Source organism: Cyprinus carpio, chromosome B1 (assembly GCF_018340385.1).
Source record: "Cyprinus carpio isolate SPL01 chromosome B1, ASM1834038v1, whole genome shotgun sequence".
Taxonomy (NCBI): domain Eukaryota; kingdom Metazoa; phylum Chordata; class Actinopteri; order Cypriniformes; family Cyprinidae; genus Cyprinus; species Cyprinus carpio.
Genome location: NC_056597.1, coordinates 12,553,666 through 12,574,763, shown reverse-complemented (window position 1 = coordinate 12,574,763; position 21,098 = coordinate 12,553,666). Strand labels below are relative to the sequence as shown.

General features: G+C 34.9%; 1 protein-coding gene and 1 pseudogene across 1 annotated transcript in view; both read left to right on the top strand.

The window, feature by feature from the left end:
• Positions 1-365: 365 nt before the first annotated feature.
• On the top strand, positions 366-6,446 carry LOC109052665 (annotated as a pseudogene).
• Positions 6,447-20,645: 14,199 nt separating this feature from the next.
• Positions 20,646-21,098, top strand: part of LOC109072560 (lectin-like) — an 89,541-nt gene continuing 89,088 nt past the window's right edge. The window contains exons 1-2 of the mRNA XM_042716615.1: positions 20,646-20,727; positions 20,818-20,893. Coding sequence (XP_042572549.1) covers positions 20,725-20,727; positions 20,818-20,893 — 79 coding nt within the window. The 5' untranslated portion in view covers positions 20,646-20,724. The remainder of the gene's footprint in view (positions 20,728-20,817; positions 20,894-21,098) is intronic.

Sequence of the window (21,098 nt, the reverse complement as noted above, 5' to 3'; positions counted from 1 at the left end):
TTTAGACCTATTTTACATTGTGATAATATTTTTATAGATTTAATAATTAGTGAGCATAAGGGACTTCTTTGAAAAAGAAAATTAAATATATCGCCCCCAAACTTTTGAATGGTAAAAGAGAAAAGGTTAATTAAAAATACATAATAATAGTAAAAAAATAAAACTTACATTATTGCTAATAATTCGTAATATTATTATAAATCAATGCAACTAACATTATTATTGATAATATTATTACTATTATTTTTACACGTACAACATTATGTGCCTCCAAGCATAAAAAAACCATCAGTCAATCTCATCAGAACATGATGGTTTAGATAACAAGCTAATATTGCAAATGATTAAATACGTTCCATTAACTCATGGGCAAAGAAGGCATAGATGTAATCTATGATATTGTAATGATATTATGTGCAAGTCACTCGCCTAGGTTCAACTATTCCCAGACCTCTCACACACTGAACATATAGCATTTTTTATGCACTCCTAATACCCTGCATCTGATTCAGCTGTTTTTATTATTATGGATACTGTATGTATGCTTATGTACATTAGAAGACTTTAGGAAACTTCTTTGGGACTAATACTTAACTTTGATTTGTAATTGTTTGATTGTGGTTTGTGTACTTTTGCAAGTTACTTGGTAAGAAAGCATCTGAGTGTAACGTACATTTTATGTCTGAAGAAGGGATTGAATTACTGAAGGAGGAAGAATGAGGAAAGAGGGAGGAGAAGGGGAGGGACTAAGAGGAAGAGAGGGGGTCTTCTGTGAAAGTATCTTCTCTCAAGATGTGGAGACTTTTTATCAGGCAAACAAATAAGGAAGATTATTGAAGAGCTTGTTTGACTTTTATTGACAATCCATGGGTTTTCGATTATAAAAAAGCAGGATCAAGCATTTGGACAGATATATCTCCGAAGCATTTACACTATATTCCTAACTAAAAATTCACACAAATACGTTGATACACGCAGAGTGTAATTTTTGTGAATGCAGCAGTGTTCTGGAAAAATGTGGAACCATTACAGATTTCTTTACCTATGAGACGACCAAGTCCGTGGTGGTAAAGAGCTGGACTATTGTCATCATAAACCGTGTCGTCCAACTCCTCATCATCACATACTTCATTGGGTGAGTTGTTTTGAAACAGTGTTTTTTATAATGTCAGTGGAATAGATAGATTTATGATTGTGCCCAAACCAAATAAAAAAAAAATCAAACTGGTTTCTGTTTTAAAAACATTGTAAAGTGAAATATATTATAGTAAATTTGATTAAACATTACCAGACAATTCAATGGTTTGTGTTTAGTCTTTTTAACATAATTGATTTAAAGTACTTTAAGAGGCAATTGTATGAAAGTAGGAATCATCTTTTTGATCTTGGTAAAAAAAAAAAAGTGCTTGGACAGCATAGGGTACTTTTTTTTAGTATTTTGTAATATTTGTGAATGTTTTACATTAAAGAAAGTAAAAAAAAGAAAGTAATTAAACCACTTTTAACGCTAAACACCATCTTTTCCCCCCTCCTTCTCTCTATTTCCACCCTATCCAACCTCCCTCAGCTGGGTGTTTTTGTATGAGAAAGCATATCAAGTGAGAGACACAGCTATCGAATCATCAGTCATGACTAAAGTGAAAGGCTTTGGAGAGTATAACAACCGGATCATGGATGTAGCCGATTATGTCACACCTACTCAAGTAAATTTCAAGCAGTTTTAAAATATTTAGAGATGTATATACTTTAGTAAAGTATATATACAATATACTTTAATACAGTACATATACATATACTGTAAACTACATATAATCTATGTTTGTTTATATAACATATCACATTATTTGATGACTGAATTGTCATGAAAAGATAATTAAGTATAAAAAAAAATCTCCTTTGGAGACATTTGAGGATGTTCTAATTTGGAAAATCTGTTCATAAATGCAGCAAATACTTTGTACTATTTGAAATTCAAATGTCTTCATTTTATATAGTATGTCTTTTTATGTAAGTAATGTGTGTGTGTGCGCGTGTGTGTGTGTGTGTGGGTGTGTGTGTGCCAGGGGGGCATCAGTGTTCTGCATCATCACTAAGCTCATCACAACAGAAAATCAAGTTCAAGGACAATGTCCAGAGGTGAGCGAGGACACTGAAATCTGTCAAGATTAATGTACATGAATTTGATTGATTCTTGTCTCTGTGTGTGTTTATGTGTTTGTACATTTAACTCTCTTTAGAGCGAGTTGAAATTCAAATGTGAGAGTGACGGTACTTGTAAGAAGCTTATGTCAAAACCATCTAGCAATGGTAAGATTTTTCTTCTTTGAGTTTATTGAAAGACCAAATCATTAGGAATCATCACATTTTTACAATATAAAAATTAAATATACTTGTGAATTATTTTGCATTTAATCTTACCGTTTGTTTTGTGATCCTGAAATTGTCAAGGAAAACCTATTTAACACAGTAACGTCATAAAAATATCAATTGATTAAAATTTGACCCCCTTAATGGTCTATTTGGGCAGAGCTCAAAATCATCACAGTAAGGGCTAATATCAGGGGTGTCCAATCCTGCTCCTGAAGGGCCCCACATCCTGTAGAGTTTAGCTCAGACCAGCTACTTGCCTGGAAGTTTCTAGTAGCTGTGTTCCAATTCAGAGGCTGCATTCTTTAAAGCATGCGGACTTAAAAGGCCAAACCTTCAAAGGTCAGACCGTGCATTGTCAAATGGAATGGTCTAGCATACAGAGGATTGCTCTTTTCTTCTACAGAACTTTTAAAGTACCATTTAAAAAAGTCAGTACTATAACTGTTAAAAAAATTTCAAAATATGACAATAATGTACAAAATAAAAACCTGTCTAAATATGTTCACCTTGGTCCATTTATGTACATAATAAATAGTTTTAATTATCTATAAAAGAAAGATAAAGAAAGTTGTGTTTTTTAAACCCAATACTTAATTTAAAAGTGTAATCCGGAATTTTCTTTTATTAAAAGCATTTTTTTTTTTTTTTTTTTTTGGCATTTTGCTATGACAGGATAGTAGCGATATGACAGGAAGTGAGTGGGAACAGGAAAAGGTCCACGAGGCAGTATTCGAAATCGGGACATCGAAGTGCAATTGCGCCATATGTCAGCGTGCTGCTTACAAGGCTATCCGTGCCAACGGAAAAAACTATCGTCACCAGTGCACAATGAACAGTGGGATAGTTTGGACCACAAAGATTCATCTGTTGTATTTCAGGCAATGAAGAATACAACAGATGAATCCTTTGTTGCCCAGACCATTTAAACGGTTTTGTTGTGCACTAGTGACAAAAGCAGCCTTCAAAGGATGCATCCTTTGAATTAGGACATATGTAGTGAGTCTGAAGACCTTGATTAGATGGTTCAGGTGGTTTTATTAATTGGGGTTGGAGCTGGGACTGTGGACCTCCTGGAGCAGATTTGAACAGCCCTGGTCTATATGTTATGTTAATTTTCGTTGGCTGTCTCAAGGGTTGCTGACAGGACGATGTGTGAACTTCAATGCTACCTACAAAAACCTGTGAGATCAAAGGATGGTGTCCCTGCAGAGATTGATGAAATTCAGCCGTGAGTCTGCTTGTAAATGAACAAATGAATAGATGTGTAAATGGTTGAATAAAAGGAATGATGAAGATTTTTCTTACTCAGAAACCCCCATGATGGAGGTGGAGAACTTTACCATCTTCATCAAGAACAGCATTCGCTTCCCACGTTTTAACTTCACAAAGTAATGCCAATTACACACGAAGACAAATTGTTGCAAGATAATATCTGCATTTCTGATGTTATTAAATATTTCTATTTTCCTTTCAGAGGAAACTTTTTGCCCAACATCAATAGCTCCTACATAAAGCAGTGCAAATTTGACTTTGAGAGTAACATGTATTGTCCAATATTCAAAGTGGGGGATGTGATCCGATTTGCACAACAGGACTTCACTACTCTGCTAAAAAAGTGAGTGTTATTTTATTATTTATTTGGTTAATTTCACCCTTGCTTTCTTACTGTAATTAATGTATTTATTTATGTGAGTGTTAGATTGCTTCTATACAACAATTCTATAAATACGTTTGATACACAGATCATTTAAAACTAATTTGGCCAGTTAGTTCATAATATTTTACCTCCACCAATGGAAATAGTTTAAAAGACAACAAAGAAAGACTGTCCATATTAACTGTTTTTATAAAAGTATCTAATAATAGTTGAATAAAAAAACTCAGATTTTTCTCTCCGAAAATTTAATTATCTTTATTTCTCCTTAAGTGCAAAGTCAAATTGGATTTGTGTAAGGTATCTCTCTCTTTCTCTCTCTCAGGGGGAGAGTGATAGGGATAAAAATAGCATGGCTGTGTGATTTAGACAAGGCAGATGATGAGTGCAAGCCGGCCTACTCCTTCACTCGCCTGGACGCCATGTCAGAGAAGACCACTGTGTCTCCAGGATACAACTTCAGGTTCTGGAAGCTTTTGTTTCTACCTTAAAGTTGAATGAAGAATGCTGCAGTCTGCAGAGCTCTAATGATACTGCACAAGCAACCGCACATACTTCATTCATATGACTTAATTCCTGATATTTGTAGTTGTTACTCACCAAACTTTTAGAGTGGCCCCCATACTACACTCTTAAAAATAAAGCTGCTTCACGATGCCATAGAAGAACCTTATTGTCTAAATGGTTCCATAAAGAACCAAATGGCCTTGCTGTGAAAAAACCTTTTTTTTTAAGAGTGTATAAAATATTACAAAAAGGCACTAAATCATTCAAAGTTAACAGGTTGGATAACCCTTATTTGTCTAAATCTTTGTCCTTAGGTACGCAAAGTATTTTAAAATGGAGAACGGGACTGAGTATCGCACTCTGCTGAAAGCCTACGCCATCAGATTTGATGTGCTGGTTAATGGAGATGTGAGTTCATATCAACATGTTTGTGTATTTTCAATGCAAGTGTGAGCATAATTGCTCATTACATCTTCTCTTTAAAGGCAGGAAAATTTGACATGATCCCAACTCTAATCAACATGGTTGCTGCGTTCACTTCTGTTGGTGTGGTATGTGTCTTCATTACTAGTTTCTGTGCATGTACATTAAACCGTTTAGTTTCACCAAATCCGATTCAAATATATCTTTTAGTTGTAAGTACACTTATTCAGTGTACTTACATTTTGGCATACGCCCTTCTTAGAAAAAACTTTAAAATGTCAGTCAATTCAAGCAAAAATTGGGAGTCTTAGAAAAAAAATGTGTGTGTGACAGTCCTGGTCTGTCCAAGCACAAGACTTTTACTGCAGTTCTGACCAGTGTAAGCATGTAATGAAATAACTCAAATAATGAAAATGTGTAAAATCATCTGAAATGTGACCCAAGTGAGAAGTGAGCAAACCGCCTGACTGGCCCTAGATCTTCAGGAAAGATCGATCAGTATAGACATAATTTACTTGCATAATGCAGATACTTTATGGAAACCAGGTAATATCTCAGAGAACCACATACCAGTTCTTTTGTATAATATACGGTATATTTGTCTTTTTATATAACTATAATTTTCATGACATCCATCCTCATCTTGAACATCATTAATTAAAGTACATTTTGAGATACACCAATTCATGTATTTCCATGAAGGCCTGACATTAATGGATGCATACAAATGTTTTATCATTGTTCATGTTCTGAAATGATTCACAATAGAAAATAATTCATATTGTTAACATTAATGGGAAGATTAAATATCAGAATATACCGGAATATGAGACACATTTCAGTGGACAAAAATGTCATTTTTTCTTATGTTTTTTTTTTTTTTTCGTTTGGTTTATTTTTTATATTTTAGGGTACAGTGCTTTGTGACATCATTCTGCTGAACTTTTTGAAAGGAGCAGACCAATACAAGGCAAAGAAAATTTGAAGAGGTTGCATTTTGTGAGCAAGTTGACAGCAGCATTACATCTATCTAGTTAGGATGAAAATGAAGATAATCTTTGCCTGTCTGTCTCTTGCTCTGTGTTGTAGGTATCAGATTCACATGTTCAGAGCAGTAATTCACTGTACAGGAGCAGAGACCACAGCGAGCATTCAATCAAAACTGATGAGAAGTTCTCCAACGACTCCGGAGCATTTTCCTTCGAACGTTATAGTTAATAGTGCTGATCACAGCACTTCGGGAGGAATAAAAAATAAAAAAAAATAAAAAAACATATACATACATATATATATATATTCATAGTTCTTCATTAATTGCACTTCATACGATAATGACTAATATCTAATAATAACTAATATCATTTTTTTCCACTAAACTTAGACCCTTCCACATAAAACAGTCTAGACAGATATGCCAACATTATAAATAAAAAAGAATATTTAGCCTCCATAAGCTATCAATTTCTGAAGCTGAACTTCCCCTAATTTTACATTTGCCTTAACATAAGGAATATTTTAACTATAGCTGTGGCCCCAATTTTAAACATCTCAAAATCAATCGGTCAAAATGAATTATTTGCCTGACTGATCTATATTTTGTAAATAGTATTAAATAGTAAGTATGTAGCTCATAGTGTTTGCATGGCCATAACTAGCAATTAGTTAATAATATTTAATAATTCATGTGATTGTATAGTATACACCCAAATGTAGCTTTGCAGCTGTATGTGTTGTTTTTTTATCTTGTGATATTGTTTATTGTTCAACTAATTGTGAAAGAATATCAGGAATATCAAGGAAACATTGCATGATAAAAAATTTTCTGAGCTATTATATGTTGTTAATACTTTTTTATACTACCAGTAATTCCATTAATTTGATTCTAAACTTTGATGCAGGTTATGGGGGAGGCTCAGGGCAATAAAAAAAATACATTTACTTGTAATTTGTAATATAAATAAAATGTTCTCATCTTAATTAGTGATTTATGACAGAGAAACAAGACTGACAACATATCTGAACATTCCGTTTAAGAGTAAAAAGTACAATGGTTAACATTAGAAGGTTAATATTACTAAAAGCATTTGGTTTTCAGTGTGAAGACTGCTGAATGAGTTACAGTTCAAATGCAGTAAGATACGGTAAGATGGCGGATTGTAGACTCGGAAGTAAACACCCACTGCTCTGATTGGCTAACAGTTGTGTGTGTTTGACAGCCTACGTCCTTCATAGATGGACGCTGCTGTGATTAAGGTTAAAAATGCATAAATACTCATATTAAACAATGTTTAACATACAAAGCAATAGTGATCACGTAATAAAAAAAGTTAGTTACACTTGTGTGTTACAACATTACTGTTGGATCCAATATATATTCGGCACAGCATCGTCTTTTAGTTTCTATCTTTCCGAAAATCTCACATCGAATTGTGCCTTGTTTGTAAACAAATTAAAGGACCAAGTTCTTACTGACACAGCCTGGAACTTCATTCAAAATAAAGTTCATCCACCTTTTCCTAATGTTGGGATTAGAAGGAAAGTGATGCAAAGACTGTTTTTCCACAACTTGGCACTGCATAGTGTCTCGTTGTCTTCGGAGGCATCTTTTTGCGTAGACCAATTTGCCTCTCTCGTAAACACTGCATGCATGAATCGGTGGGCGGGGCTAAACAGGCAGTGATGTAGAAGCAGACATTGATCTTCTTCTGCAGAGGTGGGGTTTAGCCACACTATTACATCATAGTGGCACATTCCACAACCTGTCGTTTTGGCAGATTGGCTTCAATATAAGCTGTTTTTAGACTAACAAGAAAGATTTGAGTTTTGAAACTTACAGAATGTTTTTATCATACAGTGACCTCTTATATGTCAAAAGATCAAGGGAATTTTGGTTTCTCAGTTCATGGCCCCTTTAAATAATAATAATAATGTAGGGGCAAGCAACCCACACATCAGTGATACATAATTCACACATCACTGACATACACACACACATATGCATATTTGACACATCACCTTTAAAAGTTAGAGAGTTTTGTTGATGCGTATTTAAGACGCAGAGAGTGTGAAAAGAATAAATAAATGACTGTTCAGGGCCCGGTTCCCCGATAACGCTCACTCTTAGCGCGCTAAGAAGACTCGAAAGATATATCTTACCAAAGTTGTTTATGTTCCTAAGTGTGTTCCCCGAAGTGTCCCTTAGGAAGCTTCTTAACACGCTGCCGCTTACGTCCGACGTTACAAAGGCGCTGTCCCAAGTGAAGGTGCTGAATAAGTTGGCATCGATTGCTCAGGAATCGATTTTCCACTTCACGCGAAGGTGCATTACGGCCGTTAAGAAAGACCAGGGGCGTAGCACCAAATTTTGGGCCCTGGGTACAAACCATCTTGCTGGGCCCCCGTACAAAATACCATAGTGATACCAATGGGTGGGGTATTGCATTTTTTTTATCATAAAAACACATAAATGTAAACAAAATAAGCCACACTCTGATTAATATATTTTTGTTTTATTGTCAAAAGTACTACTACTTACTGAGATGACAACAAGGTCTAGCAGGTCCAAACCTGGACTAAATCAAATATACTGTAAAGCAGTTCTGAACAATGACTATACCAAATGAGGAAAAGACTTTGGTCTGAACATTAATAAACACAAACTAAATAATGACAGTTTTTACTAAATGTCCATTGACAGGTCTTTGCATGCGCAAATTTGCTGGTCAGGTCTTTAAAGTCCAGTTTTTTGGCCAACTGAGTTTCTACAGAGAGTATTGCAAGGCTGTGGGTAAGTCAATGGGGACCAGCAACTGTTTAATTACCAACCTTCTTTAAAATATCTTCTTTTGTGTTTAGCCGAAGAAAGGAAATCATACAGGTTTGGAACAACTTGAGGGAGAGTAAATGACAACAGAATATTCATTTTTGGGTGAACTATCCCTTTAAAGTTTAAATGTGTACAATAACAATGTACACATTTTGCTTATTTCCTCTTAACACTTAATTACTAATTACTAAGTGTTAAAACAGGCAATTCCACTAAAAGCTAACCTTATCTCACTGTCACATTCACCTCACTGTCACTGCGTTCACCTGGCCATGATGAGGGGCCTGCTGCTGCAGGGTCTGAAACTGAAATATATGGCTTCAAAAGGTTGGCTAAAATACAGGGTATGGTCCAATACCTGTTTTAAAGTGTAGGCTAAGTACAAGTTAATTGCTGATTATTTGCCTGTTTAAAATAAATGCAGACTATAGAATCACAGGGTACACTAACCGCCAAACTAGACATTCAGTCTTTGAATTACGTTTTAAAATAAGTCATTTTTCAATCATTAAGATGTGCATTAAACTGAGAACAATCCTGTACTTAATGTAAGAGCGTGCGCGAGCTAATTTGCATAACAATTCGGTAAAATAGGCGCTTACGATCTGTGTTTTCGCGGGTGTTAGATTTTGACAATGGAGGGAAATATACAGTGTTTTCATGTAAACTTCTGACTCTGGGGAGAAACTGCAGCAGAAGAGGAGACCAGCTGCGCAGCTGCCTGGAGTGGCAGTGTGTTGAGCTCCCAGCTCCGCCTCCGTCTGCTTCTCACACCCCCTGTTATTTACCCAGAAATATTGTTTGCTCGCTATGTAGGGTGTGAAACTATAAAGTATTGGTATATTATTCAAATAGAGTACGAAACATAAAATGTATGCTATTCTGCCTGGAGTAGATATTTATGTTAAAACAATGTCAATGCTCGATGATGCATTTGGAGCTCACCTTTCTTTTCAAAAAACTGAGTGAGCAACTCCTTGCCCTCATTTGCCTTTCTCTCTTTAATCTTCTTTTCTTTTCGTTTTTGAGCCCCTGATTTTCCTTTCTTAAGGAAAGACATGACTCTTCCCCTGTCTTCCTAGTTCATATCACGGCTAACTCCAGCTCCTGTCTCATTAACTCACTGATTCACCGCAGGTCCGCAGCAGAAGCACCTGACCTGCGGGTCGTACCATTTACATTGATTCGAGAGGTGTGGTGGGGCCCTGCACAGCATGAAAATGACTTTTTTTTATATACCAAACCAGTGCCTAACTACAAGTTTAGTTTTGCACAGGAACTTTTTTATTTGTATATAAACCGCTATACAAATGTTAGTGCATGTATATGTATGTCTCACGGGCCCTGGGTACTCGGTACCCTTTACCCCCCAGTCCGACGCCCCTGCTAATGCGGTGTTTGACCCCAGCCCTACTCACCCAAGAAAGACAACACGTTCTATGCAAATAAAACATTCCTCAAATTATTCCAGTAACATTTATTTTAAAAATAGTTTAAGTTATCCTTAAAATATAGACTATTAATTTAAATTATCAAATCGTCAGTAATATGTTCACACGATATGTTGTGACGGGTAGACGGACCGGGTATCCCTCGCTAATCATCATCCACCCTCCTTATCCCGTTGTGCCACTTGTGCAGCTTCTTGACATGGGTTTAACGACTTCCAAAAATTATGTAATACACTTTTATATTAATGGTAAGGTACTTTACAACCAGAATTCCCCGACTTCAGGGCTTAAAGCAAATTTCCGACGCGTTAGCCTGGCAAGCGCAGGTCTGATAAGGTCCAGCAGCTCCATAATGAGTTGTCTTGGGAGGCGATTTTTTTTTTAAATATAGCACGTCAGGCAAAATGTCAAAAGGGCTTAAGTTTTGCAGAATAAAAAAATTGACATGGACTAAACGGCTCTGCAGCCGGCGCCGTCTTTGATTCAATACAAGGACACGTTGAATCGCTGCCCTAGTTGGTCGCTTACTGGACACCACCATGCTTACCCATTTATAGATCTTAGCCATTTAGAGTCAATTTTTTGCCAGATTTTAATTATCAAAAGTGACTGGCAATTTAAACACTTTAATGACATTACGAAATAGCCTCGGCTAATTACCACCATATTAGTTCTGATACCAAATAAAGTCAACTTCATAAATACTTCACCGGCCACCCCTGAAATTTGGCTGGCCACCCCAGGTGCCACCTCAGATTAGGAGTAGGCTTATCTCATTAAATGGAAGCAAGCTGATTATAGTCAGCCTTAGTTATTTATTTTATTAATAGCCTTCTTATTTTAGTTAAGTGCTTAACTTATAAATATGCATTTATTCAATTGTTTTATTATGTGCATTTGTATTTTGTTGTTTTTGTATATAGTTTTGCAATAAAAGCGTATTAACCAGGTTCCAGAAATAATCACTGATGGTGCTTCTAAAATTAGTGAGGGTGCTCTAGTCTTAATGCCCATTTTCACATATTTTCTTAACGTGAAATTTTCCCCGCCAACCTCTTTTGAGCCAGTGCCCCAGACTGGCCACCCCATTTAAAATGCTCTAGACACGCCCCTGGGCCTGTATCCATTGCGAACATATTTTATTATTAGTCTTAAAATGTCCATAACATAAAATCAATTTTGAGCCACAACATTGTCAACATACCATAGTTGGACTTGTACTGCGCTGCGCTGAATTCTAAAGACTGCTTCACAGTGGCGCCGACTAGCGTCTTGAGCTCAAACAACGCTAAGAGAGAGCTTACGAATGGTCCAGACCAACCTTACGAAAGTGTGACTTACAGAAGATATACTTAGCATACGAACGTGTCGGGAATCGTGCCATAACATTAAGAGAGAGGTTAGGGAATAGGTTAAGAACTACTTAGCGATAAGAACGTTTTGGGGAACCGGGCCCTGGTCTGATGCAGCAATCTTGACTCTGTGTATTTTTGATAGCTTATAAAAGCTAAAAAAAAAAAAAAAAAACTATGACCTATAAGATATAAACCTTACTTAGGGAAAATTTAGCATTTAATTTGTTGCCACTGGAAACAAGGCACATAGACATAGGGTGCATTCCGATCAACTCAACTCAAACTCAACTCAAACTTATTTCTAAAGCACTTTCAAAAAACCACAATGGGCACCAAAGTGCTGTACATGAAAGAGAAAAACAAAAACAAATCCATACAATCCACATACAAGTTATTAAAAGCCAAAGAAAATAAATATGTTTTTAACATCCTCTGAAAATACCCCAGGAGACGTTTTTAAGGAAAGGGGAAGCTCATTCCATAGTCTAGGGGCAGCCACGGAAAAAGCTTTATCTCCTCTACATTTCAAGCATGATCGTAGAATCATCAGGCACAGCAAGCGAAGAGATCTCAAAGGTTGATGTAGACAAATTAAATTGGAAACATACTCTGGTGCCAGGCCATGGTGAGATCTGAAAACATATAACAACACTTTATGTTGAATTCTGTATCGAACTGGTAACCAATGTAGTGAAATCAGAACAGGAGTAATATGGTCTCTCTTTTTGGTACCAGTTAAAAGCCTAGCAGCTGAAGTCTGAACCAGCTGCAGGCAAGAGAGAGAAGCCTGACTCACACCCAGATACAAAGCATTGCAATAATCCAGACGAGAAGACACAAAGGCATGAACAACCTTCTCCAAATCACTGAAAGAGAGAATAAACTTCAACTTGGCTAAATTTTTCTCAAATTTACACAATTATTGGCACCCCATAAATTCTTATGAGTCAAATATCTCTGAAGTATATTCCCATTCATATTCACAATTTTGAGCACTCCAGCATGATTATAAACATGAACTCATCCAGCTCTGGCTTCCTGTTTCACAGAAATATAAAGAGGAGGGAAAACAAAGCCCAAATTCCCTTAATCATCCATCACAATGAGAAAAAACAAAAGAATACATTTCTGATGTGCAGCAAAAGATAATTGAGCTTCACAAATTAGTGAAGTGGCTTTAAGAAAGAGCTAGAGCAGTGAAAATTCCCATTTCCACCATCAGGGCAATAATTAAGAATTTCCAACCAACAGAAAATGTTACAAAAAACTGCCTGGAAGAGGATGTGTGTCTATATCGTCCTAATGTGCGGTTGAGAAGGAGAGTTTGAGTAGCTAAAGACTCTCCAAGGGTCACAGCTGGAGAATTGCAGAAACTAGTTGAGTCTCTGGTTCAGAAAACCTTTAAAAAAAAAATTGTCAAACAGAACCTACATCAACACATCTTGGGAGGGTTACAAGAAAAATTCTCCTAGCTCATTGAAAAACAAACTAAAGCATATGTTATCAGCCATGACTGGAACTTTAAATGGGAATGGCTTCTATGATCAGATGAAACTAAAAAATTAGCTTTTTAGCAGCAAACACTCAAGATGGCTTTGGTGAACACAGAGAAAAAAAGTACCCCATGTGTACAATGAAATATACAGCTGTATTTTTTATGTTGTGGGCCTATATTTATGCTGGAGGTCCTGGACATCTTGTTTAGATATGTGGCATCATGGATTCTATCAAATACCAACAGATAAAAAATCAGTAAGTGACTGACTCTGTCAGAAATCTTATAATGGGCCATGTTTGGATCTTACAATCATACAATAACCCAAACACAAACCTCAAAAACAACACAGAAATTGGTCACTGATCTCAAAACCAAGCTTCTGCTAAAGCCATTCCAGTCCTCTGACCTGAACCCTACGGAAAATGAGAGGAGTGAACTGAAGAGGAGAAGCACCAATATGGAGCTGGGAATCTGAAGGGTCTGGAGTGATTCTGGATGAAGGAATGGTCTCTGATCTCTTGTCAAGTGTTCTCTAACCTTATCAGGCATTATAGGAGAAAATTTAGACTTGTTAAACTGGCAAATGGTGGTTTCAAAAAGTATTGAATGAAAAGGGGGCCATTAATTGTGGCCAATGTGTATTAGAGAAAAACATTTATTTTATAATGATATTTCCCCCCATTTTAAATTCTTATTATCCAATGAAAGGATACATTTTTGTGAATTTTTTAAATAAAAGACCAAAAGGATTAACAATGCAGATGAATTTTCACAGCCTTTTTTGATCATATTTACCAAGGGTGCCAATATTTTTGGCCACGACTGTATCTAAGATAAAAGGAACTAGATTTAACAGCACCATTAATTTGGCAATCAAATATAAACTCTGAGTCAAAAATAAAGCCAAGACTTCTTTTTTTTTTTTTACAAAGGAATGTTTTTTCCCAGGGAGCATAACAGATTGTCATTAGAATCCATACCACATCCTTTCTGAACAAAAACAATAAACTCTGATTTGTCCTCATTCAATTGGAGAAAGTTGCTTGCCAACCAACACTTCACATCAGCCAAACAGTTATACAAAGACTCAAGAGAAGATTTGGTCCCCATATTTTAAAGGGAAATAAATTTGATAATCATCAGCATACAGATGGTAATTTATACCGTGCTTATCAAAAATCTTTCCCCAATGGAAGCAAATAAAGGGAAAATAAAAGGGGTCCCAAAATCGAGCGCTAAGGAACCCCAAACGTCAATGGTACAACAGAAGAAGAGTAGTTTTCCCAAACTGAATGAAATGGTTCTACCCTTAAGATATGACGAACACCAGTCCAAGGCTAGACCTTGGATACCCACTTGGTCTTTGAGACGATCAGTGAGGATATCATGATCCACCGTGTTGAAGGCTGCACTAAGATCCAACAGTAGAAAAACAACAGGACTACCTGAATCTACATCTAATAAAATATAATTTGAAACCCTCAATAAAGCAGACTCTGTACTATGACCATCTCTGAAACCTGACTGAAATCTATTGAAAATATTATTACTAACTAAAAAAATCATTCAATTGTACTAATACAATCTTCTCTAATATCTTTGAAATAAAAGATAGTTTCGAAATAGGACAAAAATTATTTATATCTAACAATCGAAAGTGTCCTACATAGTGGACTTAACATGGTATTCAGCACTCTTCAATTAGAGTGCAATCTGGGGAAATTTACTCACCAGTCATTGCACATCACACCAATACTGCAAAAAGCTACACTAAAATAAGCACAGTGAAAAAGAAACTGAGGTTCTGGAATTTTTATTGAATTTACCCTTGATTGTTTGCAACAGTCCAAATTCAACCATCATGTTTACAGCTTAAACATTAAACAAATACACTGCTTATACAGACTAAATAAATTAAATGTCATGTTAAAAATAGCTACAGACATTTATTATTCAGTTTAAGTCTTTTATATATGACTTTACATTAATTAAATGATAATAAATTTATATTTATGTAAATGCACATAATGTATTATCTAAACATACAATATACTCAACTTTTGTTCATGTTTGATGACTTTGCAAGGTGTTCAGATTCAAAATGAACAGATTTTGTCAAGTCAAATGAACTTCAATAGATATCCCCTGTTTAGGGAGTAGTGTGCAGTGAACTGAGATGAAGTGAGCACCTGAAAGCTATGCTATCTGTTCAGTTAACTGTACTGTCTTAAGGTCGTAGGTCATGTCAAAATTTTTGTCAACTGGAAATATATTTCAATGTGTTGTTGACTTAATCAACAGTACTGTTGGTTTCTGTTTGAGTCAAAGCACATCACTGACATCTGTTCACAGTGTTATGAAGCATCCATTAAACAAACACAGGCCAAAGTTTGCTTAAAATGACCAAGAAAGACATTTCTAAATGTCTTTTTAGCACATTTATCTATCTTTTTTTTTTTACCATACTGTTCCTAAATACATTATTATACATTTAAGCCTCTAAAAAGGATGTAAATAAGACAGAGTTTATAGCATACATACTATTTTTGGCAGTTTTGTCATCTAGAAAAAGAAATTAGATGAACTAATGCTTTTTGCAGCATAATGCTGTAAGCACAGCTTAGATATCATGAGGCAACATTTTTAAGGGTGTTTCATGTGTTAGAAGTAACTCTGAAAGTAAGATGTGAGGAAAAAAATGTGAGAGAAAGAGAGAAAGAGGATGGGTTGTGAAAATGAAAGCGATATAGTATGGCTGGCTTAAAAATTATCAAGTAAAATTATCTTGTTAAATAGTGAAGTTAACAGAAAACTTAACGTGTGTCACATCATGTGTTTATGTTGTGGCCCTGTGCTAAAATGTACACATCAATCTACACTAGATTTGTGTAGATAGTAAAAATGTGTAAAGCAACCAAGTCTACTGAGCAATCGACTTGAGAGCTGCAGCAACTTCGGCAGCACTGATACTGAGCAGTCACAACGGTATCTGTAACCACAAGAATTAGGGGTTTCATTGTCTGCCGTGGAAAAGTAGTAACTTTTCAGATGTTTGTCATTTACTAGATGCTTCTTTCTGAGCCACCTGCAAACTACTGTCTACAAAAATAGTCCCCAGAGTGACACTTAAACACTCTGCTCCCATAAATGCTGCATGCATCTGAAATGGAAACTTCTACAAATGCATATATGTCAGCCGCAAAAATAATTGTCTTTAGTAAATCCTGACAGTCATTTTTAATTCCAAAAGAGGGTTTGCGCTGGTGCAGGCTGGTAGTAAATCTGGCCCTTAATGATAGACAGCACACCCAAATATTACAAGACAGTCCCACTTAGATCACATTTTCACAATTAAATAAATACTGAAGTAAATTAACGAATAACTAATGAATTGATTAATGTGTTTTAAAAAGGATGTTAAACTGCAGTCACTGAAGAAAAATGAATTGCAATGTTGAAAATTCTGTTAAATTTGAACCAATACATTTGTATAAGCTAATTTGTAAAGCAAAATAAGATGATATTATTATATTATAGGTGGTATTTTTAAACAGAAATGTTAATGAGTCTGAAAGGTTAACACTGATTAGTTAATTTTTAATGTGAGTGTGAAAATAATGTTGTTGTTGCTGTTTTTTGTTTTTTTTTTTTCAAAATGTGTATTTTTTTGTCAGTTTAAATATTCACAGCTTAAATATACAGTTATGCTGAATTTCAGCCATCCAAGTCTTTAAAATATAGTGTATTAAAATGCAAGCACTTTTTTTTTTATTTTTTAGATTTCAATATTAAATCAAAAAAAATCGATTTATACGAAGATACACAGACCGCTGGGGGAACAAAAGTTAATCTTGTTTACGTTTGCATTAAGATGATTTTTCTTACCCCATGGCAGATAATTTTACTTGTTTAAGTAAAATGCACTTCAATGCACTTGTTTGCCCCCTAAATAATCATATATAAATAGCATGATAAAAAATAATAGTATTTTAAAAAAACAATAAATATTATTATAGTGAAAGTGCAAAAAAATAAATAAAATAAAAATCCATCTTTTAAAATGTATTTATGTTTCCCAAATATACTGTGATAAACCTATAATAATGATTCATATTTTAGAAGTGTCGGGACGGATTTCGCGGAGAATTCTGTAGGCTACGTCATTCGCCCGTAGGTGACACGCCATATAAACCACTGTGGCTGACCTATTACATTACTCAATAATGATGTTAAGGTGTTTGCCATTATTTTTGCAGAAAGATTAAAAAAATGCTTAGAACAAATTATAGATGATTGCCAATCAGGATTCATGAAGGGCAGACATATAACTAATAATATTCATTTGGTCCTAGATTTAAATTATTATAATGATTATATTGATAGTGAAAGTTTTATATTTTTGGTAGATTTTGTAGATCCACAAATTTATATTTGAGACTTTGGATTTTTTTGGCATTGGTGATTTCTTTAAAAGGGCCATTTATACTTTATATAATGGGTGTAATAGCTCAGTAAAACTTGCAAATGGCACTACCCCCAGATTTCTCTTAGAAAGAGGCATAAGGCAGGGATGCCCAGTATCTCCTTTTTTATTTTTACTTGTAACCCAGACAATTACCCTTTACATTAACAAAATATAATTTTCACGGGAATCAGGATTTTAGAAAGAGAAATGAAATGCCGTCAATTAGCAGATGATACAACAATATTTGTTAGAGATTCATTAGACATGAAAAATTTGATTGATTGTTTGAATGACTTTTCAGTGGTTTCAGGGTTAAAAATTAAATTGAAACAAAAGTGAGTTGTTGTTCATCTGAAAAGTAGTGAACTTCTCGATATTAATGGCATCCCTGTAAAGAATGTTGTTACCTATTTAGGAATCAAAATATGCAAAGATGAAAAGGAAAGGGGGACAGCTTAATTTTCAACCTGTGGTTCAAAAAGTTAAAATAGATTTAATTTATGGTCAATGAGAGACCTGTCAATGAACGGTAGAATTCTTTTATCAAAATCTGAATGTCTATCTCGTCTGCTCTATCCTGCTATTTCTCTAGAAGTCCCTACTAACATCATTAATAAAGAAGTAGATAAAAATCGTTACAATTTCAGTTGGAGAAATAGATCTCATTAAAAAGGTAGGCCTACCTTAACTAATTTGGTTGGTATAGGGCTTAAATGTGCTCGACTTCAGCACATCAAATGCAATTTGACTGAATAGATGGATCAAGCTGTCACGATTATGGACTGTTTTTTGTTTTGTTTAAATATGATAAATATTATTTAGCGTAAATATGAAAGTTTGTTGTCACAAAGAAAAATCGACCATGAATCATTCAAAATAGCGATCTTACCTTCACTGTTTGTAAACCATTATTTTATTTGTCTGTCTAAATAAAATGTTTTGTTTGCAGGGGTACATTAGTGCCTTGAACCGCATGCATCCACCCACGCACCGGAACAGTGCCGGAGCTCAACCAAAACATCTTGATCTTGATCTTCCTCAAGACGCATGCATGCAGTTTTATTTTTAACCGCTAGAGGGCTTAAATAGTAACTGTCTATCATGGTTGGACCTGCAGGTCTCTGGTGGATTTCGTTTGACTTGATATCCTTTTAAGGTAAAGAGCAACCATTGACTGTGGCATTGCGAAACGAACATACAGGCCAACGTACGTTTTAACTGTAGCTGGCTTTAAATGACCAACTATTTTATTTAATTAGCCTATGTTTTATCATCCTGTAGTACAGTGGTTCCCAACCCTGGTCCTGGAGAAACCCCAACACTGCTCAGTTTTGATGTCTCTCTTATCTGACACACACATTTGAGGTCTTGTAGTCCTCACTAATGAGTTGATGAGTTGAATCAGGTGTGTTTGAATAGGGAGACATCTAAAATGTGCAGTGTTGGGGGTTCTCCAGAACCAGGATTGGAAACCACTGCTGTAGTAGATCTATGGATAATCTGTAACATTTGCAACGTTTAAACAATAAATAAATAGGCTAATAAATGATTAGGCTATACGTTTAAGCAGTATCATTAACCTTTAACTGTGATATATAGTGAAAGAAGACTCTATACCTTTATGAAAATTAACCATGGTTTTACTACAAATATTACCAAAAACCATGGTATCAATAGTTAAACCATAGTAACCACAAATTAACTTTGGTTTTGCAACACTAACCATAGTTTAACCATGGTATTTGTAGTAAAACTGTGGTTATACAAATAGTAGTCAATACGGCAAAAAAAAAAAATTAACACAAATAAAACCAAATAACACCATCGTAAATTTATGTAAAAATATTTAAAAAAAAATCCTCAGCAATAAAGCAAAAAGAGAGTTGAAAAGAACCAACATCAATGATTAAGTTTGTAAGAGAAGGTAAAAAAAAAAAACACCAACTACAGCAACAACAAACAACATCTTACAAAAGGAATGGGAGACGAGAGTAGATCTGGGAGGAAAATTGCTATTACTATTTTTGACAGTTATGTTCTAGCTACAATAATGAATGGAAAATTAGAAGAATTAATGCTTCATGCCACCTAATGCATTATGGTCTAATACAAGTAGCTTTGTTTTATCATGAGGCATCATAAGGCCAGCTTTAAGGGTTTTTTTTTTGTGTGATGAAAAAAAAAAAACTGAGAAGGAGATGTGAGAGAAATAGGAGGGGTTGTGAAAATTAAAGTGGTACAAAGTTACTGGCAGATGAATTTAATTCAAATTAAGTGACGAAGCGATTCAGGTTGATAACTGTCGCCAGCAGTGTCAGGTGGAGTTAAGATCACAACTGTATCTTCAACCACAAGACTTATTGGTCTTGTAGTAGACTTTTCAGATACTTGTCATTTACCAGATTGCCTCTTTCTGACCAATGTACTGTCTATGAAACCCATTTTAAATATAAAAATATAAATAATATAAATATAATAATTAATACTTCATGTGTTAGTATTGTAGTAGGGTGTGTTGTTTTGATTGTTGTTGTTCTTTGTTTTGTGTTATGTTTTTGGATTCTTGTGTAATAGGACCCCCTTGAAAACAAGATTTGGCATTTATCCTAAAGAATAAAATTTGTTGCAATTTTAACCTGTTTTCCAATCACAATACTGATAGGGTGGGGAAAAGATAAGAGAAGGGTCATGCAAATGTAGGAAATAAGATGCAGATATATTTCTTGTTTGGTTTGAACCATTACTTAAAGTTAAAAGTGCATAATGACTCAGATTGTAAAGAGAAGAGTGCAGTAATCATGTCAAGTAATCAAGTAATCATGTTTCAATCCACCAGGACACGATCTCTCTTCTCATTCTTTCTTTCCTTTTTTTTTTTTTTTTATTAATTGAAACTTGAATGCATAGGTTGATCTTCATAAACTTTAAGAGTTCACACAAAAAAATCTATTATTTTTTCTTAATTATATTAAATATATTTATGTTAAAATGCTTCAGTCACTAGATGTGTGTAACGGTTTTCTGTGTGATGAATAAAAAAAACTGTTCTTCACCCTTAAGATAGTAAGACAGAGAAGAGGAGGAGTTGTGAAATCGAATGGAAAGGTATAAAAATAAGGTGAGACAGATGCTAAATTATTGTGAGGGAAGAGACGACAGAAGCTGGTGAACTACAATGGCAAGTCTTTGTATCATATATATATATATATATATATATATACACACAGTATAATTTGTGCTTAATAATCATATTCCACTTCTTCGACAGGTCAAATCAGGATCTATTGGCGTTCTGTTGATGATTCTCCTTTTTGGGAGTGGAAACTTCTTAAAAATGGAGAGAGGTCATTATTGATTCATACTAAAATATATTTATGTTGACTTTTCATAATTTTATCTATTACTTCACACACATTTCTTAATGAGCCCCTAAAATTAATTAAAGGCAAACCAGGTGATGTTAAACAAAAATGTGGATATGGTTTATAAAGTATTTGTTGAGATGACTTGCTTTGAGTATGCATTAGTAGATTAACAGAGTAATAAATT